Source organism: Oncorhynchus masou, chromosome 28 (genome assembly GCF_036934945.1).
Source record: "Oncorhynchus masou masou isolate Uvic2021 chromosome 28, UVic_Omas_1.1, whole genome shotgun sequence".
NCBI classification, from domain to species: domain Eukaryota; kingdom Metazoa; phylum Chordata; class Actinopteri; order Salmoniformes; family Salmonidae; genus Oncorhynchus; species Oncorhynchus masou.
Window position 1 is genome coordinate 54,991,770 of NC_088239.1, and position 25,695 is coordinate 55,017,464.

Consider the following 25,695-nt stretch of genomic DNA (forward strand, 5'->3'; position numbering starts at 1 on the left):
GGCGAGAGCTAATAGGGCTTGGCTTTGGGCGTAATGGCTGCTTAAGCGAAGTCAATAAAGAGGGATTAATCAAACTCTAACCGCACACCTGGCGGCCAGCCCCACTCCAACGCAGAGTGGACTGTGAGAGTCAGTGAAGGGAGGGAGAAAGGGAGGGACCCAGACAGAGGTAGTGGTGCAGTTGAAACGCACCAGAATCCAAACACCACATCCATACTACCCACTCTAATGAAATAAAAAGGGGGAGCCAGCAATCTACTCCAACAGCCCTCCTCTCCTTCTTCTCAAGGCAGAATTTGTCCTGTCATTTGGTCTCTCCAAACACGGACCATATGTGAGTTCAGTGCTGGCAATCAGACTGAATTGTGAAGCAGGCAGCTGAGGTCATCAGGAAAAAATGTGCCTTCCGCTCGGCAGGCCTCTCTCCCATTGGCCAGTCACGAGGCCCGCTCCGTTTGAGGGCACCCCAGACATTCCTGTGGATAATCTTTTCCATTCCTCCGCTCAGCTCCGCGAGGACAGACCAAATCACTGCACAAGGCCTGCATTGTGAGGCCCTTTCAAAAAGCCCTGTTTTAAAGCTCTCTCTCTCTCTCCCACTCGTACACTTCTCACACATTGCCCCAAAAACTTTTTTTCCTCTTGTCTTTTAAAAAAGAAACAACAAAATGATTGCTTTTAAAACTATCTCTGGAAAAGAAAAGAGCCCTGAATACTATGTTTCTCACGGTCTCTTTCCAGTTATGGTTTGTTTTTGAGAACTCTAAACAATGTGAAACCACTAAAACCAGAGCTACATCACTGTGTTGCCGGGAGTTCACCGCTGGAGTCGACTCCCCGGGTGAGGGCAACCAGTCTTCCCAGAATCCTCAGCTGCGTTGCCGCTCAGCACCCCACCTTCTCCACAGAGGCTTGTCATTGTGGCCTTGGCCGGGCAGCCGAGGGACGGGATTGGAGGACAATCACACAGATGTGGGGCGGGTTAGGACGGGTGTGTGTGCTGGATGTGGCGATGAGAGATTTACGGCAACACATTCCATAATTAGATCCATGATTATGACCGGGGCTATAAAAGACAGACTCCAGCTAGACTGAACATTATGCTACTACTCTGTGTGACTAACAAACCACAACGCCTTTACAGTTATCTCAGCCTCTCTCTCTAAGAACACATTACTACTCTGCTCTGAGCAGCTAGGCCACGGAACATTTACCACACCACTGAACATTGTGAAATATCAAAACACTTAAAAGACAAGAAAAGACAATCTGACTCAGTCTCACACATTCTCCTCTCATTCCTTGTAAGTCAACCATGCCTTGAAATAACTAAAAAAAAGCACATGGAGAAAGCACATTTCTATACAGTAACAGTTACCATTATAGTTGGTGTGCTAGAGAAGTATCCCGACTATTCTAATTGCTCAGGAAACGTCCCCACCCTCACCAAGGGCTGTGACAGTCAAAAATGTACCAATCAATCACACCAGCCCAGTAACACACACATCTATGGACGAGACAGAGAAGAGAGCGGAAAAACAAACTGTGTCTGCACCTCACCGATCTTGCTGAGACATGCCCATGAATAAGTATCTGTGGCTGAGAGAGAGACAGAGAGGGTAGTGGGTTCTTGTTCTGCCTGTCGAAAGCTTTTCTATAGTTGCTTTTGTCAATATTGTTCTATTGTTAGATCCATTAAATAAACGCTGCCCATTTCATTCACATGTTCTGTATTGATAGTTGTGAGTGCTTGGTGATCTAGGTCAATGACAACTCAACTCCAAACAACCTTTTAACCATTTACACGTGTGGGAATTATCCTATATGGATAGGGCTAAGTTGAAATGTTTCTTACAGAATAAATATGAAAAGCATATGCATAACCATGGTAGCAATTGAAAGGGAACATTTTGGAGATTATGGGTAAATTATTAGACTAAAGGTGAGGACAGTTTGATTCAGTTCACAAGACTGAATCAAAACAATACACTGTTGATGTGATGTTCATTTTATATTTACAGCACTTTCGCAGCATTTGTTTCTAACGAAATCTGAACATACTCTGGATACATTCAGTAACATGATAAACATACTCTGGATACATTCAGTAACATGATAAACATACTCTGGATACATTCAGTAACATGATAAACATACTCTGGATACATTCAGTAACATGATAAACATACTCTGGATACATTCAGTAACATGATAAACATACTCTGGATACATTCAGTAACATGATAAAGAGCATTCCTGCAGAATGTGGGATAGGTGCATCATAAGAGAACAAAATGACAAGGCTTTGAGTGAGAGGACTAACTGGTGTCTCCAAGTGGTCACACACCTCTTCAGTGTGCACAGTTCCTGAGTCATTTCAATGCACTTTTATGACTCAAAGAAGAGTCTTCAAAAAACAAACTATCTTTCCTAGCTGTGCCGTTGAGGAACTAGAGAAAGCACACTTGTAGTTGTTTTGTTTGGAACACCACCCTGCATCCCCGTCATCACACAATCACTGTTGTAGTTAACACAATCACTGTTGTAGTTAACACAATCACTGTTGTAGTTATTAACACAATCACTGTTGTAGTTAACACAATCACTGTTGTAGTTAACACAATCACTGTTGTAGTTATTAACACAATCACTGTTGTAGTTAACACAATCACTGTTGTAGTTATTAACACAATCACTGTTGTAGTTAACACAATCACTGTTGTAGTTAACACAATCACTGTTGTAGTTATTAACACAATCACTGTTGTAGTTAACACAATCACTGTTGTAGTTATTAACACAATCACTGTTGTAGTTAACACAATCACTGTTGTAGTTAACACAATCACTGTTGTAGTTATTAACACAATCACTGTTGTAGTTAACACAATCACTGTTGTAGTTAACACAATCACTGTTGTAGTTAACACAATCACTGTTGTAGTTATTAACACAATCACTGTTGTAGTTAACACAATCACTGTTGTAGTTATTAACACAATCACTGTTGTAGTTAACACAATCACTGTTGTAGTTAACACAATCACTGTTGTAGTTATTAACACAATCACTGTTGTAGTTATTAACACAATCACTGTTGTAGTTAACACAATCAAAAAGCTGACCTTTATAAATCACAATCTGGGTCAGGTGAGCATGACTTGAAAATGTGTTATATTGCCAACATGACTTAGTTCAGTTCTAAAATAGGATCTCACCGTGTTAGGCTTTCACAAGGCAATTCAGAGAAACAGATCATCATTTTGGTGCGCATAAAAAGTCATGAGGGCATTAAGGTGAGTGTGCTTTTCTTCACAATAAACAAACACTCATTGTGTTCAGAACAACCCAGGGTATGATTTAATCGTGTAACTGTGCATCAAACATAGTGATCATAAACATTGACACTGTATATGACAGTCGTTTTATGATATGGAAATGTGAAGTCCACATTTGGACTCACATGTGTTTGGTTTGCTTGTATGATATCAAAGCAGTATTTATTATAATCCTCAACGTCTCATTTTTCTAAATACATAGAGTCCTCTTAATTTACAGCATTTCCCTCACTCAGACAACAAAACATTTGCAAAATTTGCCCAACTAGCGGGAGAGATGGGGGCAACTTCTAGTCGTGCACGGTGCTCAAGTTCTGAACGGAGTCAGAGCTCTGACGTCATATATAGCATGTTACTGTACAGCCATTACCTTTCAATTTAGGCATTTATTACTGCCCAAATCTGCCATTTTCAACCTGTGTTAAGGGTATGTGTACAGGGTATGTGTTAAGGGTATGTGTACAGGGTATGTGTTAAGGGTATGTGTTAAGGGTATGTGTACAGGGTATGTGTTAAGGGTATGTGTTAAGGACTACAATGTGTGAAGCTAACACAGGGCTTTGTCTGTGAGGTTCCATACGAACTAAACTCACACAATCTACCACTCTCCTGTAAATTCATCCAAGGTGCCACTGTTTGGTTGTTCTGGTTTCGTCGCCTTTGTCCAAGGCATGTTCCCCTCACATGAAAAGTTACAACAAGCCACTCAGTCACGACAAGTGACTCTGCAAGAGGCCCTCCACCCCCAGCCAACGAAGCCACCAAGCAGGGCAGGCACACGTACAGCAACAACACAACAACAGCACAGTACTGTCCCTCAACCCCCACATACCAGAGGGTCAGGTTCAGAATGCACTGCTATGCTGACATCACCTGACCCAGCTGCCCTAGCAGGGAAAACAGAGGTGATGAGAACAGAGGCCTGTTTCATTGCACCCCTGTTAACATGTCAATCACCGGGCCTCCACATGCAGAGACTACATTAATCAGGCTGACTGGCTGAGCCATCGCTGCCTAGGAAGAAGCCTTACGGCTCTGACAGCTCTTTACCCCAGGCTGTGTGTGTGCTTGTAGCTGTGGTAAGGAACAAGCAGCTTCTTGCTTTGTGGATATACTACTTTGGCATGACATGTTCAGACAGTAAAATGAGTTACAGTAAATGCTCCTACTACCTGGGGTTGTATTAGCATATCTAAGCCATTTTTATAGGTCCATATCATCAAATTAAAAGTGTTATACAGTGGATCAAATGTACTATAACTGTAAACTCTTTCTATCCACTGGCAAATTTTAGCTCATACTTATTTCATACAGGTGTCTTCCCAGGTGCTGAGTCTGCCATGACGGGGCAGATGGCGATGGGATGTGGAGATGGCGTTGAGTGTTACCTGTAGATATCCGGCGCTGGTGGAGGTGACACATGCCGGTGAAACAGGAGCAGGCCTCCCCCGAGCGTCCACGCTGGGGAGGCGGAGCCAGCGAGCACTGGGGCTTCAGGAACCCTGCAGAGGGAGGGAGAGAGAGATGGAGGGAGAGAGAGATAGTCTGTTAGAAAAACTGGATAATGATGATAAAAATAGTGACATTAACAGCAGAGAAAGCCGAGCTGAGGGTTACTCCACACAACACCATATAGACACTGTATATATTCACCACGGCAGTATAGACACTGTATATATTCACCACGGCAGTATAGACACTGTATATATTCACCACGGCAGTATAGACACTGTATAAAATCACCACGGCAGTATAGATACTGTATAAAATCACCACGGCAGTATAGACATTATATAATCACCACGTCAGTATAGACACTATATAATCACCACGGCAGTATAGACACTATATAATCACCACGGCAGTATAGATACTGTATAAAATCACCACGGCAGTATAGATACTGTATAAAATCACCACAGCAGTATAGACACTGTATATAATCACCACGGCAGTATAGACACTATATAATCACCACGGCAGTATAGACACTATATAATCACCACGGCAGTATAGCTACTGTATATATTCACCACGGCATTATAGACACTATATAATCACCACGGCAGTATAGACACTATATAATCACCATGGCAGTATAGCTACTGTATATATTCACCACGGCAGTGTAGACACTGTATATAACCACCACGGCAGTATAGACACTGTATATAACCACCACGGCAGTATAGACACTGTATATAATCACCACGGCAGAATAGATACTGTATAAAATCACCACGGCAGTATAGACACTGTATATAATCACCACGGCAGTATAGCTACTGTATATAATCACCACGGCAGTATAGACACTATATAATCACCACGGCAGTATAGACACTATATAATCACCATGGCAGTATAGCTACTGTATATATTCACCACGGCAGTGTAGACACTGTATATAACCACCACGGCAGTATAGACACTGTATATAACCACCACGGCAGTATAGACACTGTATATAATCACCACGGCAGAATAGATACTGTATAAAATCACCACGGCAGTATAGACACTGTATATAATCACCACGGCAGTATAGCTACTGTATATAATCACCACGGCAGTATAGACACTATATAATCACCACGGCAGTATAGACACTATATAATCACCACGGCAGTATAGCTACTATATAATCACCACGGCAGTATAGCTACTGTATATATTCACCACGGCAGTGTAGACACTGTATATAACCACCACGGCAGTATAGACACTGTATATAATCACCACGGCAGTATAGACACTGTATATAATCCTCACGGCAGTATAGACACTATATAATCACCATGGCAGTATAGACACTATATAATCACCACGGCAGTATAGCTACTGTATATATTCACCACGGCAGTGTAGACACTGTATATAACCACCACGGCAGTATAGACACTGTATATAATCACCACGGCAGTATAGACACTGTATATATTCACCACGGCAGTATAGATACTGTATATATTCACCACAACAGTATATATACTGTATATATTCACCACGGCAGTATAGACACTGTATATATTCATAGATACTGTAAATATTCACCTCGGCAGTATAGACACTGTATATATTCATAGATACTATATATATATTCACCACGGCAGTATAGACACTGTATATATTCATAGATACTGTATATATTCACCACGGGAGTATAGACACTGTATATATTCATAGATACTGTATGTATTCACCACGGCCGGATAGGCACTGTATATATTCATAGATACTGTAAATATTCACCACGGCAGTATATACACTGTATTTCCTCACCAGGGCCGTATAGGCACTGTATATATTCATAGATACTGTAAATATTCACCACGGCAGTATATACACTGTATTTCCTCACCAGGGCCGTATAGACACTGTATATAATCACCATGGCAGTATCCCTCCCTATGCTTATTTAGATATAATCCCTCTGTAAATGGCATATTCCCACTGTAATCAGCCTATACTCCAGAGTTTTATGTTTTGTCTTTACTGTTCCGATATTATATATTCTGTATGATGTCTGTGTGGACTTCTCTGTTTGTCTGTTGCTGGCAGTACCTTCTCACTAAGGCAAATCTACAGGTAGATGGTGAAGCGTGCTGCCTGGACAGGACTGTCGATACAGATTACAACTTGTCCTTGGTAACAGAGACGGGGTGAGGAAACATTTTAAGGATCTCTACTGTACCCATAAGTCTCTGAACGGCCTCCCTCCCACCAGCAGGTTACACATCCATCTCCCCTGCCACATGGAGACCCAGCCAACCTTTCACATTTAGAGCACTGTTTCTCTATCTCCCTTCAGAGTGACCCTCTAACCCAGAATATGAGGCTAGCTCAAAGCTCCATGGAGCTCCCTGTCAGCTCCATGCCCAGGGCCAAGTGACCAAGAAGGGGCAACTGCCCAGGGGAGGCTGGGTAGGAGGCTACGGAGGGGTGGAGAGGCATGGGACTGAGGTTGGGAACTTCGTGTGGACAAAATGCCAAATCAGGCGGGGATGCCTGGGGGGCAGGGGGAGGGGGGATCTCAGAGGTCACCAGGGTCACGCTCAATAGGGAAGTCATTATCTGGCACAACGGGGTGACTGAATGTTCTGTTCCCCCACTAGTCCAGTCTTCACTACCCCCTACCATCCCATCCCCATGCTGACATCATCAGTGTAACAGAGGAGCATGGAAAAAGCACAGGTAGAAGAGTATAGCAACTTTGTCAATTAAAAGCTATGGTGGTCTGTTTAACTAGTTCCTTTTTCCATCGTTATCACCATTGTGTTCAGATCTACACATGACGTGATGAGTTCATAGAAAAAGAAGAGGGAAGATAGACAGAAAACTCATTGAGATAGTATATTGACAACAGTGCCAAAGCAATCAATATCATATGAAAGCCCAATCACAGGCAATACATCAACCAGAGCTCAGTGCTGACCTTGGAAATCCACTTCAACCCAGTGAATGGCATCAGAGGCATGCGTTTCTGTGACTGACATGGCAGGCTTGGCAGCGTCTAGAGAAAAACAACTTTTTGTGTAGCTTACGTTTCTCAGTCAGTCAGTGGAGGATTCACCAAGCCTTTATTGACTCGAGGGAGTTCATGTGAAACTCATTGGCATCGGCAGATCTCCTCAAATCCTGACTTTATTCATTTCCTCATGAGGACCTTTAGATTTCCTGCAGACATCAAGAACGTTGGTCAGAGAATCCCCCCCCCCCCCTGTTCCGGGCCTAATACAGCTCCTTTATTAGGACCATGAAAAACATGTCACTCCAGATGAGCTCAGCCAATGACATTTAAAACAGGCACAGGGATATTGAATTAGTTCCCCATGATAAGCCGTCTGGGATGCTGATGCTGTGATCAGGATTGTGTGTGTGTGTGTGTGTGTGTGTGTGTGTGTGTGTGTGTGTGTGTGTGTGTGTGTGTGTGTGTGTGTGTGTGTGTGTGTGTGTGTGTGTGTGTGTGTGTGTGTGTGTGTGTGTGTGTGTGTGTGTGTGTGTGTGTGTGTGTGTGTGTGTGTGTGTGTGTGTGTGTGTGTGTGTGTGTGTGTGTGTGTGTGTGTGTGTATATGTGTGTGCGTGCATTGCTGCATGCGTGCATGTGTGTTTCAAGGAGAGGGGTGGGCTGTGCCTGTCAAGCACATTCCTCAAGTCTTTTGATTAGAATTAGAGAAGAATCCAAATGCCAGTGATGGACGTGGACCAGCAAGTCCAGACAAGTACGAGTGAACGCAGACAAGCTGAGATCATCTCAGTCTTAATGAAATAAAACAGACATGAAGACCACACAAACATTATTGAAGAACGAACATGTTTGAAAGGAGAAGAAATTGATATGTCATCGTCTGTCTGTCTAATACTTCACTGTTGTCACATTGAAACGGTGTAAGTCAGAAGTATGTTTTTGGGGAGCACATTAAAAAAAATTGTTTGGGGCCACATAGTTTGTATAAATGATGGTAATGATCAGTAAATGTTGGCATATGTTTCTCCAAGCAATCTAACACCACAACTAGCTGCCCAAGGCCCAATTCACCAGGAACATCTTGATTTGAAGTAGGCCTGGTCTATCCAATCTACTCATTTTCTCCTTGTTTCCTCAGAGCACAGAAGAAGCAAATCCCTGCTTGTATAACTAGCTAGCAAAGGGCGGACAATGACACACGCCATAGGGCTCCGAGCCATGTCACTGAACATTACCCTGTTAGCACATGAGCTTTTCCAAGTTCAGCTTTTCCAAATTCATGGGTAAACTGAGTAGACAGGGGCCCAAAGAAAATGCTCCACTAGCCGTCCATTGGAATAATCTTCCCACGGGACACAGTAATCTACGTGATTCAAACGCTCTGAATGTTACCTAAAGCTGGAACCGTGGGAGACAGAGGACCCGAGTGTGAAGAGAGTAAAATAACAGGAGGGGGGCAAATTGTTCCATGAAGTTTCATTGAACAAATGATGTTCCTCTGATTTAACTAGGGAAGCCAGTTAAGAACAAATTATTATTTTCAATGACAGCCTAAGAACAGTGGGTTAACTGCCTTGTTCAGGGGTAGAATGGCAGATTTTTACCCTGTCAGTTCAGGGATTCAACCTTGCGGTTGCTAGTCCAATGCGCTAACCACTAGGCTACCTGCTGTCCCATATGGAACACTGACCTTAAATGTGACCCTCCAAATGTTTTAAGTTTTAGTTGAAGAGAAACAGCGTAGAGCTGGAATTAATATGCCATTCCAGATGTTCAGGGAGTTTCATTCTTGATGAATAAAAAATTTGGAGTCTGTTTTTCCAGCTATTCCCCATTCTAGATTGGTTTTAATAAAGGGCTTAATGACTGATGGTGGTGTAGCAGTAGCAGAGAGGCATGTGTGTACAGGTCTTCCTGTCGTGAGCGCCAATGATCTGTGATCTAGTGATCTGCCATTAAAGGCATCTCTATCACACTGCTGTGCCTCTGTGTCTTCTTGGCTCATACAGCACACCGTTGATTACAGGCATGTTTGATCTTTCCCCCCCTCTTCTTTTATTTCCAAACAGAGCGAGGGATGAAGAGAGGAGGAGAGAGATCTCATTGGGTTTAATAACTTTGCGAGGATCCAGTCTTCAGGGGACAAGCTCAAACATCCCCCACCAACAGTCAATCAGTATTATCATTACTGGCGATCAGGGATGGGAGCAGTGTAAACACACTGGGGGTTTTCTCATTAAACATCCAGTGCTATAATAAAAAGCCAGCCTATACAACACAGTGCTAATGAAAGCAAGTCTTTACATAGGACTATGCTAATGAAAAAGAGCCATAATGATAAAGAACTTAATGGGACAAAGGCATAATGACAATGTGCTAATGAAACAAAGGTATGGAGATGTGCATTCGTAATAATACAACCTTTTGTTCTCTCTCTAGTCTCATATACACGCCAACACTAAGGAAACACTTGTAAACTGTAGGTTAGCAACGCATATCCATCTTTAAACGTAATGTGCACTGGTTGCCTACACGTGAAATACAGTATATTCATGTTGGCTATTTATGAGGGGGTGGGGGTGCGGTGGTGGACTGCAGTCCTCGTATAGTCCTCTTAAAGTATGGCCATTCTCCTCATGTGCCGTTTCTAGAACGATCAAGCCCAAGGTCAAAGTTCGTTGGGCCCTTCATGGATCAGGGACGTAATAAAAGTGTCTTTCCCACACAGAGAGGAGCACAGCTCTCCAAGCTCTCAGGGTTAGGGCCTTGCTTGATCACACAGGGAAGGACATGCAGCTATCAATAGCCCGGGAAACCATTGTAAACGCCATTCACCTTCAACCGTCTTCAGACGGATGAGCGGCCTCCTCTACGAAGGCGCTCCACATAAATGAAAAACCTCATCCACTCCTCCAGCACATCCCTCCTTTCATTCTCTTCCTGCTCCAGAGAGACTTATGCGTTGGAGTGTGTGGGTGTTGAGTGTTCTACCCTTGTGCCCTTGAGAAAGGCTGTTGTCTTTTTCTCCAATCCCCCATTGATGACATACAGCAGAGCGTACACTACCTTTCAAAAGTTTGGGGTCACTTAGAAATGTCCTTGTTTTTTAAAGGAACACATTTTTTGTCCATTAAAATAACATAAAATTGATCAGAAATACAGTGTAGACATTGTCAATGTTGTAAATGACTATTGTAGCTGAAAACGGCAGATTTGTTATGGAATATCTACATAGGCGTACAGAGGCCCATTATCAGCAACCATCACTCCTGTGTTCCAATGACACGTTGTGTTAGCTAATCCAAGATTATCATTTTAAAAGGCTAATTGATCATTAGATAACTCCTTTGCAATTATGTTAGTACAGCTGAAAACAGATTCCTGATTAAAGAAGCAATAAAACCTGCCTTCTTTAGACTAGTTGAGTATCTGGAGCATCAGCATTTGTGGGTTCGATTACAGGCTCAAAAAGGCCAGAAACAAAGAAATGTATTCTGAAACTCGTCAGTCTATTCTTGTTCTGAGAAATGAAGGCTATTCCATTCGAGAAATTGCCAAGGAACTGAAGATCTCGTACAACACTGTGCAATACTCCCTTCACAGAAAAGCACAAACGGGCTCTAACCAAAATAGAAAGAGGAGTGGGAGGCCCCAGTGCACAACTGAGCAAGAGTCATGGCCAAAATTTTTGAGAATGACACAAATATTAATTTCCACAAAGTTTGCTGCTTTAGATATTTCTGTCAGATGTTACTATGGAATACTGAAGTATAATTACAAGCATTTCATAAGTGTCAAAGGCTTATATTGATGCAAAGAGTCAATATTTGCAGTGTTGATCATTCTTTTTCAAGACCTCTGCAATCTGCCCTGGCATGCTGTCAATTAACCTCTGGGCCACATCCTGACTGATGGCAGCCCACTCATACATAAGCAACGCTTGGAGTTTGTCAGAATTTGTTTTCAGTTTTCAGCTGTGCTAACACAATTGCAAAATGGTTTCTAATGATCCATTAGCCCTTTAAAATGATAATCTTGGATTAGCTAACACAACGTGTCATTGGAACACAGGAGTGATGGTTGCTGATAATGGGCCTTTGTACGCCTAGGTAGATATTCCATATCAAATCTGCCGTTTCCAGCTACAATAGTCATTTACAACATTAACAATGTCTACACTGTATTTCTGATAAATTTTATGTTATTTTAATGGACAAAAAAATGTTTGTTTCTTTTAAAAACAAGGACATTTCTAAGTGTCCCCAAACTTTGAACGGTAGTGTACGTATTAGGCCCCGTCTCCTAAAATATAAAAAGCTACCAAAAAGGTATTAAAAGGAATGTGTTTAGATTGCTACTTTAGGGACTTTAATTGAAAGACTCTATTCTTGCCCGATTTCAGTCCATTAAGGTGCAGTGTGTCACGTTGTGCTGTTCTGTGATTAGAGCTGAGCGGAGGTTCATCACTGTTACATTCCATGAACATCAGATGTTTGCTTATCACTTCGAGGAATAATCGCAGGCAGCAGTCTCTTATTATGCACAATTACTGCTCTGCCAGTTACTCTGCTGCACTGCTCGACTGGGCCTTCATCAAAGCACATCTATCACAGCAGAGCACACACTGTCAAGAGGAGAAGAGCCTGGAGACAAAAAGACAGACTAAAAGACAGACAGACTGAGCCCGTCAGCTCTCACTCTCCTGTCTCTGGATATCAAACGCTCATCACCACTCCGGTCCTTTCTAAGGGAGAGCCTCCCTCTCGCCTTCAGATGCTGATCATCAGCATGGAAAGCATCCAACCTTTTCCCCACCGCCATATCGGCTCCATCAGCTAAATGTATTTTATCTCCGCAGCGTTTCTTCCTTTGAAGAAAGCCCCACTTTCAGCTCCTCTTTATCTCAATAAAAAACAAGAGCTGTGCAGATCTATCATGACAATGAAGTTGACGTGTCAAGGAGACAAGGAGGTGCGCACAAAGCTTATTAGAATAGGCCATTTTTTTGGGGGGGGGGGTTCTAGGCACAAAACATTGCACTCCTAGCAGTTGCCTTTTACGTGGCTCTCTGTCTCCCTCCTCTCCCTCCTCACACAACACGACCCCCCACAGTGCTGGAAACACTAGCCTGTTATGACATTCCACCCCAAGCTGGACCCACCCCTGAGACCCTTGGGTCCCTGACCAGCCAATCACAGGAGAGGAGAGGTCATACTGAGTAGGTCCAGAGAGCTGGGTCTCAGTCGGTTAGGTCACTCTACACGGTTGCCTGCTGGGGTATTGGGTTTCAAGTGAATTACAAGGCCCAGCAGGACCGTAACAGTTTCATACGGCATTCCATGTCAAACCAAGGAGCCATGAATGGACCCCCAAAACTATACCAACTTAGTTAAGATCTACCTAACTTGATCAAGCCAAAGTGTTCCTAACTGGGCTTGTCCTGGAGCAGCTTGGGGATGTTCTGGCGCCAGCAGTTGCACTGCCTTGAATGAATTAGCCGGACTAGACTGACTGCTATTGTTAACATGAGTCACCTGAGGGCTAATTTTAACCAGAGTGTTGATTCTAGTGGGGTTAACACCAGTGGGATAGAAATCAACGCCACCTGCAGTGAATAAATGAAGTATTACTTGAATCACAGTGAAATCAACTACGTGTGGTGTTGTTATTACTCAAATGTGTTGAGTTAATTTCATGGGAGGGGCCTCATTATTATATTTCCCAGCATGCTTTGTTGCAGGTTGATTTTTTATAATAGTTTGTTTCAATATACATGTTTCTGCAGGCACATTGATTAATTAATTGATCAAAGATGAAAAATACATTTAAAAAACATTCTAAACATATCCAATCTGTAAGTGGTTGGATTTATTGGAATGTTACTGAGAGGGTTGTTCCTGTTCGGATGGTTTATGTAGTTTTGTCTGACAAGTTCTTCAACATAGCAATCATTCTGAATGTAGATCGTTGGAGATAGAAAAAGTTCCAATTGTTGAATATCGTTCTAATAGGAATGACAAATTACTTCACAAGACAGCATATTGTGACCTGCAGGTCTGATATGGCCCATGAGCCAGGATTTTCAGACCACAATGTTGGGAGAAAAATAGGCCATAACTAAAATCCTTATGAAGCGTTTCCTTTTCCTTTTCAGGACAGACATTTTATGATTGCATCAACCATGTCTCAGTCACATACAAAAACAGTCATGGGTGGGTAACGGTAACATTCCATTGATAGGCACCATGGGAAATATTCAAGTAAGTCTGTACACCTTACATTGTTAAAACAACACCCCCCCAAAATACAGCATCAGCTATAATAAAGTGTTTGGGAACCAACACCCTTGGGGTGTTAGTTTATCAACACTTTAAAAAGTGTTAGTTTAACACTATTTCGGTGGGTCACATACGCTACATGACCAAAAGTATATGGACACCTGCTTGTCGAACATCTCATACCAAAATCATGGGCATTAATATGTAGTTGGTCCCCCCTTTGATGCTATAACAACCTCCACTTTTCTGGGAAGGCTTTCCACTAGATGTTGGAATATTGCAGCAGGGATTTGCTTCCATTCAGCCGCAAGAGCATTAGTGAGGTCGGGCACTGATGTTTGAGATTAGGCAGTTGGTGTTCCAATTCATCTCAAAAGTGTTCGATGTGGTTGAGGTCAGGGCTCTCTGCTCCAGAGTCCAATGGTGGCAAGCTTTACACCACTTCAACCGACGCTTGGCATTGCACATGGTGATCTTATGCTTGTGTGCGGCTGCTTGGCCATGGAAACCCATTTCATGAAGCTCCAGATTAAGTTCTTGTGCTGATGTTGCAGGCCAGTAAAGTTCTTCCACACCAATCTCGACAAACCATTTCAGTATGGACTTTGATTTGTGCATGGGGGAATTGTCATGCTGAAACAGGTAAGGGCCTTCCCCAAACAGTTGCAACAAAGTTGGAAGGACAGAATCGTCAAGAATGTCATTGTAAGCTGTAGGTAGAGTTAAGATTTCCCTTCAATGGAACTAAGGGGCCTAGCCCGAACCATGAAAAACAGCCCCAGACCATTATTCCTCATCCACCAAACTTTACAGTTGGCACTATGCATTCGAGCAGGTAGCATTCTCCCGGCATCCGCCAAACCCAGATTCGTCTGTCGGACCGCCAGATGGTAAAGCATGATTTATAACTCCAGAGAATGCATTTCCACTGCTCCAGAGTCAAATGGTGGCGAGCTTTACACCACACCAGCCGACACTTGAAACCCATTTCATGAAGCTCCTGTTGAAGAGTTATTGTGCTGACGATGCTTCCAGAGGCAGTTTGGAACTCCGTAGTGAGTGTTGCAATCAAGGACAGATGATTTTTACACACTACACACTTCAGCACTCGGCAGTCCCGTTCTGTGAGCTTGTGTGGCCTACCACTTTGTGGCTGAGCCTTGTTGCTCCTAGGTGAATGTCGTTCCTTTTTCTCTCAAATTGAGTCTGTACTTTCACACCGGCAAAGGGTAATGAAAGTGGCAGTTGCACTGGTGTGGCATTTGAAACTGCAAGGCAGCTGTAGTTAGATAGAGTTGACAATGATGACCTTTGTAAAACTGCGACTTTTCCTGCATAGCTGATCTTAAATTATGAAGGTCGTGTGGCTATCAACACAAGAGAAAAAGTGTTTATTTTAAAAGTATTTGGTTAATGCTGTAACATCCTGAAGAATCAAAACAATAGCATGCTCATCCCTATACTATTCTTAGTGTGTTGTGTCCTTAAAAGTATACAATTATACAATTATAAAATTATATTGTCTGAGACTGAAACACAGGAATACTGTTTCCTGGTTGATTGTTCAGGAAATGTCTAGGCAACTTGAAGTACAAACTTATACTATAGAATGCTCAATAGTAATATTTCACAGTTACTATTAAAAGCGCTAAATGTGTTGTCTATGAGAAAGTATACAGTAATACAATAAATATGATATTATTGTCAGAGAGTGAAAATCAGGGAGAGAGCAAGAGAGAAAGACCGTGTTAATGAAGTTAAATAAGAGGAGAAGGGAAGGGGGGGATTCAAAGCCTGCTTGTGCGCGTCAGAACTTCCTCTGGGGCAAATGGGGGAACAAGGGCCTCAGCTCAGCCGAAGAGAATTCAGACGACGAGCTCCTTGGGCAAACGGCATAATCAAATTTGTGTGAAGAGAAAAGAGGCTCCTTTGACAAGGAGAGTGGAGACAAGAAAGCATTTAAAATCCAGTATCCCTCTCTGGATCTCTACAGTAACCATTCACATGACAGAATGTCTACTCATGTCAACAGCCCTTGGCAAAGCACACACTGGCCAGTTGTACCCAATGAAACAACATCGCCTGTTCCTGTGGTTTCATAAATGTTTTACTAGTGAGTGGATACATGAACATTTCAGGTAAGTTAGACTATTGCTTACATCCCATAGGCAGGAACGTCGATTCTGAAAGACAAAATTAAGCGCAGATTATCAACACAGAACTAAAAAGTCATTACCATTTGATTGGGCAGAAGTAGAGGTGAGAAGGAGCGCCCAGGCATTAAGAACAGAGCTGTGTAGCTGAGCGACCTGCCTGTCCGTCCTAGAGCACGCTTCACGTTAGCTTCTTAAAGTGAATCCACACGCCTCCACTCAATACACTATCTCCCCTCTCCTCTCTCTACAAGAGCTAGGAATCTCCCATTAACCCCCTCACACCACCTAACCTTGCTCTGTTGGTCAACAAGTACATTTACGTAATAGAGCGGTAAACACACACACACGGACGCACACACACACACGGACACACACACGGACACACACACACACGGACACACACGGAAACACACACACACACGGACACACACACACACACGGACACACACACACACACGGACACACACACACGGACACACACACACACGGACGCACACACACACGGACACACACACACACACACGGCTGCACACACACACGGACACACACGGACACACACACACACGGACACACACACACACACACACACACACCACATACACATGGGGACACCTTGTTCTGCTACCCACATCCTGCTATTACCCTCCTAAACAATGTATTCTTCAGTGTCTGACCCAGATCTACCAAGCGAAGAGGGGACCATGCATGACATGAAGACTTACTGGCATTATCTCTTCATTCTGCTGTTGTTGTTAGTGCTTTCTGCAGCCGGTACATTTACACGTATCATTTGAGCAGAAATGCACAACACATGCATAAACAGGCCTACCCACCATTCCATTGCCCTCTACCACAAATCCTGTGTACTTTCCCCTCCTGCTTGTATTTTCTTAGTTAAAATGCTTTGACGGCATAAATGATGAAAGATGCTGCAATTCCGTGGGAAACTACAGTTGTGCTTGTTGTGCAAATCTAATGGATATGAAGTGCTATGGGTTTACATCCCAAAAACTGAAACAGAAACATCTGGAGCAAGTTCTGATTAAACTACAGTACAGCTTGTTCTCTGTTTGTGGACAGTAAAGGAAGCAGCAAAGTAAAAGCACAAAACAATATGGAGATGTTCCTCTGTCGCACACTGAAATCAATGATCTACTTCAGCTTCAATAATCCACTGCACAATAAAAACACAGTATATTATTAAATGCAGTGCATGGATTGGGCTTTTAGAGATATTTTTCAATGGTTTGGACTGTGCTGCACATATTGCAGTCATTATGGAGTGGAACCCACACCAAAATGAGCTCTGTTCACATCCAAAAACACCAAAGGAGTTCCAACTTAAAGCTTTGCAAACCTCATGCTTCAACTCAATAATGTGTGGACCGCAGAGTGCCGGTATGACACTAACTGTTAACCGTAGCCAGACTGGGACATCTTGGACAGGAAGACAGCGGTTACAGCTGAACAGTAAAGTGGATATTCGGTATGAGCTGCTTGGCAAACACAAGTCCCAGATACAACAGAGTGCTCTATTCTTTCTCTCTTTCCAAACACACAGCTTGAGGAAGCCTTCAGATTTCTGTGTCCAGTTTCATCTAAATGGCTCTATTGATATGTGTAAGGATGAGTGATTGTGATGAGCGTTGGGGCCGTCCAGATACCATACGTTGCCAGACTGATGTGGGAGCATGGCCATATTGCGGTGGGAGGATTTAATTCATATGCTCATAGCCAGACACCACAGTATTGAGGGAAAGAATACATCAGAATACTAAGATTGAGTCCGTGACTGAGACTGACTTATCTACACCTCTGTAAAGACCAGTCTGTTGATTTCAGGGCCTTGTTTCTTTGTGTCAAAATGTGTCTGTCTGAAATCCTTTACTTTTATTCTCTTTGTTTGGTCAACAGTTATGAGCCGGCAGCTTCCTATATTCCCCTGAGAATGTTTCACATGTTAAGACCTTAGCTGTCTGGGGGAAGGAAAGTCAGCGAGCTCAGGGATGATTTCTCAATTAAAGAAGTTGTTAATTACGTTAGACCGTTCTCAACAAACACTTTTTTCAGAGCCGGCAGCGACAAAATAAATCAGTTAAAGAGCAGAACTTGCATATTCCACGAGTTAGACTCAACCATCACTTTCATGGTCATTGGCCAAGTCGTCTACTGGAAAACAAGCTTCACAGTAATGATCAATTATCAGATATTGCAACTATTGAATCTGAATCATGTCAATTACCTTCAGAACCCAAATGAATCAACCAAGGATTCTCCCGTTTCTATGAAGTATTGTACACCTCTGATAGCAAATACAGACCATGCCAGATCGAGTCCTTTTAAACGATATAAGAACTCCTCTTCTCTCAACTGAGGAAGCCATAAAATCAAAAAGGCATTGCATAACATGAATTAAGGCAAATCACCTGGTTGTGACAGTATTCCTCCCGAGGTCTATTGAAATTCCTCAATTAGGTCCATTGTTACTTGAAATGATTAGCATAGCCGTTCACAAAGTCTTATTTGAAAGGGACGTACAGCACTTATTTCACTTTTATTTAAATAAAGGTAAGGTCACCCAATGGCCTCACTATCGCCCTCTATCTTTGATAAACACAGATATGAAACATTGTTTTTTAAATTCTGTCGCCCGGTCTCGAATGTACTTACTCAAATTGGTACATCTGGAACAAAGCCGTGTGTTAAAAACTATTATCCTCAGATAACCTCTGTAGTCTATTACATGACTGTTGGTTTTTGTTGATGCCAAGAGTGTGCAAAGCTGTCATTCAAGACAAAGAGTGGCTACTTTGAAGAATCTCAAATATAAAAATATATTTTGATTTGTTTAACACTTTTTTGATTACTACATGATTCCATATGTGTTATTTCATAGTTTTGATGTCTTCACTATTATTCTACAATGTAGAAAAAGAAAAACCCTGGAATGAGTAGGTGTCTAAACTTTTGACTGGTAGTCTATACATTTGCATGTGCAATATGTGTTGTGCTGTATTTTATTTGTTTCATATTGTAATAGATTTTTATGTATTTTATGAAATAAAATGCAGGGCTCTCTCGTAAAAGAGACACTGGCCTCAATGGTGACTCCCTGATTGAAGGTAAATAAACATACAGTTGTCAGACGTTTACATACACATAGGTTGAAGTCCTTAAAACTTCGTTTTTAACCACTCCACAAATTTCTTGTTAACAAACTATAGTTTTGGCAAATCGGTATGGACATCTACTTTGTGCATGACAGAAGTAATTTTTCCAACAGACAGATTATTTCACTTATGATTCACTGTATCACAATTCCAGTGGGCCAGAAGTTAACATACACTAAATTGGCTGTGCCTTTAAACAGCTTGGAATATTCCAGACAATTATGTCATGGCTTTAGAAGCTTCTGATGGGCTAATTGACATCATTTGAGTCAATTCGAGGTGTACCTGTGGATGTATTTCAAGGCCTACCTTCAAACTCACTGCCTCCTTGCTTGACATCATGGGAAAATCAAAAGAAATCAGCAAAGACCTCAGAAAAAGGATTGTAGACCTCCACAAGTCTGGTTCATCCTTGGGAGAAATTTCCAAATGCCTGAAGGTACCACGTTCATCTGTACAAACAATAGTACCCAAGTATAAGCACCATGGGACCATGCAGCCGTCATACCGCTCAGGAAGGAGACACGTTCATCTCTTAGAAATGAACGTACTTTGGTGTGAAAAGTACAATCAATCCCAGAACAAGAGAAAAGGACCTTATGAAGATGCCGGAGGAAACGGGTATAAAAGTATCTATATCCACAGTAAAACGAGTCCTATATCGACATAAGGAAGAAGCCTCTGCTCCAAAACCGCCATAAAAAGCCAGACTACGGTGTGCAACTGCACATGGGGACAAAGATCATACTTTTTGGAGAGATGTCCTCTGGTCTGATGAAACAAAAATAGAACTGTTTGACCATAATAATAATATAATAATAATATATCCCATTTAGCAGACGCTTTTGTCCAAAGCGACTTACAAGTCGGCTGGGGCCACTACTTTTACATATGGGTGGCCCCAGTGGGAAGCGAACCCACGACGCTTGGCGTTGCAAGCGCCATGCTCTACCGACTGAGCCACACAGGACTCCATAATGACCATCGTTATGTTTGGGGAGGCTTGCAAGCCGAATAACATCATCCCAACCGTAAAGCAAGGGGGTGGCAGCATCATGTAGGAGGGGCTGGTGCACTTCACAAAATGTGTAGATATTGAAGCAACATCTCAAGACATCAGTCAGGAAGTTATAGCTTGGTCGCAAATGGGTCTTCAAAATGGACAATGACCCCAAGCACATTTCCAAAGTTGTGGCAAAATGGCTTAAGGACAACAAAGTCAAGTAATTGGAGTTGTCATCACAAAGCCCTGACCTCAATCCTATAGAAAATTTGTGCGCAGAACTGAAAAAGCATGTGCGAGCAAGGAGGCCTACAAACCTGACTCAGTTACATCAGCTCTGTCAGGAAAAATGGGCCAAAAGTCACCCAACTTGTTGTGGGAAGCTTGTGGAAGGCTACCCAAAACAGTTTGACCCAAGTTAAACAATTTAAAGGCAATGCTGCCAAATACTAATTGAGTGTATGTGAACTTCTGACCCACTGGGAATATGATGAAAGAAATAAAAGCTGAAATAAATCAGTCTCTCTACTATTGTTCTGACATTTCACATTCTTAAAATAAAGTGCTGATCCCAACTGACCTAAAACAGGGAATCTTTACTAGGATTAAATGTCAGGAATTGTGAAAAACTGAGTTTATATGTATTTGGCTAAGGTGTATGTAAACCTCTGACTTCAGTTGTATCTTACCAGCTTCCTCAAATACCAAAGCTCCTTGGGCAGTTCTATCTCTCTATGCAGAAAAAGCTTTTGATAGTCTAGAATGGTCATATCTTTGCTCAGTTTTGGAACATATGGGACATTTCCAATTTCATTAATATGATGGAAATACTATATGCCAATCACTCAGCCATAGTAAAAACAGACAATACCTCCTCTGTTCCATTCAGAATAACTAGAAGTAGCAGGCAAGGTGATCCCATCTCTCCTCTGTTATTCTCATTGTCTATGGAGCTACTGGTCCAGGCAATTCGACAATCGAATGAAATTACACATATATCTCTTAATTTTACAGATCACCTCTCATTTAATGCCAATGATGTCTTACTTTATCTAGACTATGTATCTCAATCCCTCCCAAAAGCTTTGAAGATCATGGACAAATTCAAATCAAATCAAATCAAATTTTATTTGTCACATACACATGGTTAGCAGATGTTAATGCGAGTGTAGCGAAATGCTTGTGCTTCCAGTTCCGACAATGCAGTAAAGTTCCGACAATTCAGCTCCATCTCAAGTTATAAAATAAATCTTACCAAAACTTCACTATTGCCTCTCAAGACCCTGATGGAGGACTCCATCTCTACTTATGGAATCCCCATAGTTTCCCATTTCAAATATTTGGGAATAGATATCCTTCCACAGATAAAACCATTGCCAGAAAAATCAACAGAACACTCAAATCAATTCAATCTGAATCTCCCCCTTCTGGCTATTGGGATAAAATCCATAGTGCGGTTTAAACATTTATATGGCAAGGTAAGCAAGCCTGGTTAAAATTAACAGACTTGCAAAGAGGGAAAGACATAGGAGGACTCTCCGTACCAACCTTTCAATTGTATTTCCAGACATTAGTATTTCGTCCCAATCTTAATTGGTTTAGACATGATTCTTCCACCCCCTGGCTGAGTATAGAGAGATATATGGTGTCTCCTATTTCCCTGGAAGAGGTAGTCTTCACTGATATATCCCTTGAACAATATAAACTACGCTTTGATTCTATTATTGCTCTCACAATTTCTATTTGGCGCAAAATTGAAAAACAATGTAACTGGGAATCAAAATGGCATGCCTATACACCAATATTTTTACAATAATGCCTTGGGGGCAGCTGTTTGCATCCCCCCAATGGTCCAAATGTGGAACCTGTACCCTTGCCGACATCATGGACAGTAATGGTTTGAGAACATTTCAAGATTTGAAAGACATATAGACATTACCAGGCAACTCCTTATTTCTATATTTACAACTTGTTGGGAAACCCAACAACCGAACCATCCAATTATGGGATTTGAAAAATTAATTATCTGGGCTCCCGAATGGACTGATCTCTACAATATATAAACAACTTTTAGAAAGCTTATATTCTGAGCTAACCATTAAAAAGACATGGTCCACAGATCTTAGTGAATCTGAACAACCCTTTAATGAAAAGAATATGGAAAAATATTACTTTGGCATCCTGCAATCTGAACCATCAACTTATACATTTTAAATTTGTTCACAGACTGTATTTAACACCAAGGAAATGTTTTACGATGAAATTGGCTCCAACTCCCAACTGTGTCTTCTAAACTAGATAGGCACATTCCTTCATATGATGTGGGCGTGCCCTGCAGTTAAATGCTTCTGGGACAAAGTGAGAAAATTATTTTTGAAGTGCATGAATGTAAAGATTCAATGCGTTGCATCTACTATGTTACTTAACAATGATAGCTTCTTGAATATCGTGGCAGGGTAGCCTAGTGGTTAGAGCGTTGGACTAGTAACCGGAAGGTTGTGAGTTCAAACCCCCGAGCTGACAAGGTACAAATCTGTCGTTCTGCCCCTGAACAGGCAGTTAACCCACTGTTCCCAGGCCGTCATTGAAAATAAGAATGTGTTCTTAACTGACTTGCCTGGTTAAATAAAGGTAAAAAAATTAAATCTCAATCAATCTGTCAAAGAAAATATATGTTGGCTCTAAGATGGCAACCACATCACTCTCTCCCATTTAACCAGTGGATACAGTTACTATTAGGGCTGGACGGTATACCGCATTTTATGACATACCGGTATTGATACAGGGACCGGTTTGGGTTTTTACTTTACCTTCTATACCGATATTTGAATGTTTGGTTTGTTAAATGTGATACGCCATGTTTCATTTTTATTGTTAACTTCGCTACTTGAGTCATCTCTCTCCATTCTTTCTCTCCATGCCACTTTCCACACAGACCGAGCAACGCCCCCTGTCACTCATAGAGCACATGGGATGTTCCTCAACCACGAGACACTTGCGTTCAGTCTGCATGGTCAATGCAGTGCATGGCATGCAACAATGTTGATGACAGCAATGCTGTTTCACTTTGCTTCTTAATATAAATCCACTAGCGTTCTATAATGACACAATTCGTTTGTGTTTCTTACAAAAGCAAACAGCTAGTTTGTCTTTTCTTGGCAAGTTGCCCTAAATCTTGTGAGAGACTAATTGTTAGCCGCTAATGCTAATACCTAGCTAGCTAATAAATGTACTGAGTAAGAGCAAACGTAGCCAGCTAATACAGCCTGATAATACCAGTGATGTTGTAGACCTAAAGCAGCATGTTGTTTGTGCAACAGTATCTTCTAAATCAAAGAGGAATATGCAAAGCAAGAATATGTTAGCTACATGAAGTAGCTAAGAGAAAACATGCAATGTAGCCAAAGCTTATAGGGTCCCCTAGGAAACACTTATCAACACTTCAGTTCCTACCCTGTCACAATAACTCCACCCTGGCATTTTAATGTGTTGTCATCTCAAACAACACTGTTTTCAAAGTGCCCACTAATATATTCTAACTATAGAATTAGAATAGTCATTCAATTTCCATGACTCCAACAGTTTTGCCCGCAAGTCAAATCACAATTGCAACATTTGGTTAAAAATAAGTCCTAGTTTATTTGCCCATATCGTGCTGCCTTACGTGGCAGTGTGTACATTATCTCAATAGAGCAGTGGTGTAAAGTACTTAAGTAAAAATACTTTCAAGTACAACTTTTTCTTTTTGATAACATTTACTTTTACTTCACTACATTCCTAATAAAAATACTGTACTTTTGACTCCATACATTTTCCCCGACACCTAAAAGTACTCGTTACATTTTGAATGCTTAGCAGGACAGGAAAATTATCTAATTCATGCACTTGTCAAGAGAATATCCCTGGACATCTACTGCCTCTGATCTGGAGGACTCACTAAATACAAATGCTTTGTTTGTAAAAGATGTCTGAGTGTTGGAGTGTGCATCCTGGATATCCGTCAATAAAAAAAATTAAAAAAATGGTGACATACGGTTTGCTTAATTTAAGGAATTTGAAATGATTTATACTTTATACTTTTGATACTTAAGTACTGTACATGTTATCAATGACACATACGTTTGATGCTTAAGTGTATTTAAAACCAAATACTTTTACTCAAGTATGACAATTGGGTACTTTTTCCACCACTGCAACTGAGTGCAGGAAATGCAGAAATGATAAAAATGCAGAAATTTGTTTCGGTTGAAGTTGAATTGAACAGTATAAAACAATCAGAATGGCGAGAGACTCATGTAAATCACTTAGAATGTATGTGTTGCCACCCCAGGAACACTCACTACTCTTAAAGCAAATGTACAACTTTTATTTTTCTAAAATTAAAATACTGCCAAATACCGTCATACCGCCCAACATTTTGAAAATACCGTGATATAATATTTTGGCCATATCGCCCAGCCCTAGTTACTATTAGAAGTTACAACATTAGAATTATTGACAGAGCGACTGAATGGTGCAAGTCAGGGAACAAGGTGGGGCCTGGACAAATAACCTTGACTCTGTAGACAATAAGGATGCTGGGGTTGGACGAAAACAGGGGGAATAGGATAAGGAGTTGGGGGTGTAGGCCCACCTCTTTTGGTTTCTCTTCTCTATATATACCAATTTTATTATTACAAAATTCTGTGTGATCAAAATGATCCTTTCTCTGTATGTTTTCTTGTGGCAGCCTACAGGTACATGTACTGTATAAATTGACATGACTATTGTACCTGTAACCCCCCCCCCCCCTAAAAGAAAATCACAAAGCAAATAAAAACATGGTCAAAACTAATAATAAAAATACATCTTAAACTAGAGCTCAATTTGAGCAAATTCAGAATTTGTGATTAATCGTGATTAATCACAGCAAATCCTGAGATTAACTCAACAAAAAATGTTTATTGTTTGACAACCCCCTTTGGAAGAGAACCCCAGTGTCGGCCCTTTTTGTCTAATGGTCACAACATTGGTTTCTCCTGTGGTAGGCCTGGGTTCAAATCCTGCCAGTTACAAAATCACACATGTGAAACTAATAATATCACATGTGAAATGTTGGGAAACTACGTGTCTGAATCATGTCAAAAATGTACATAAGAAAAACCCAGATCTGTTTTTTTTCACATGATGTAATCATGTTGTTTTTTTGTAAGGGTTTTAGTTCCCTACTCAGTTTTCATCTGTTCCACCATCTCTCCTCCTTATCTCCTGGTCAGTGGGTCATAATGGCTAGAACATGAGTA

The 25,695-nt window shown here is 41.5% G+C and overlaps 1 protein-coding gene across 6 annotated transcripts in view; it reads right to left on the minus strand.

Moving 5' to 3' along the window:
• LOC135517922 (retinoic acid receptor RXR-alpha-A) overlaps positions 1 to 25,695 on the minus strand; it is a 176,580-nt gene that overhangs the window by 113,028 nt on the left and 37,857 nt on the right. For 2 of the 6 annotated variants that reach the window (XM_064942646.1, XM_064942645.1), the window contains exon 2: positions 4,727 to 4,840. In XM_064942646.1, the coding sequence (XP_064798718.1) occupies positions 4,727 to 4,840 (114 nt within the window). Of the gene's footprint in view, positions 1 to 4,639; positions 4,841 to 7,882; positions 8,031 to 16,320; positions 16,398 to 25,695 lie in introns of those variants that run through there. The other 4 variants (XM_064942644.1, XM_064942643.1, XM_064942648.1 and 1 more) reach the window with 3 other exon arrangements.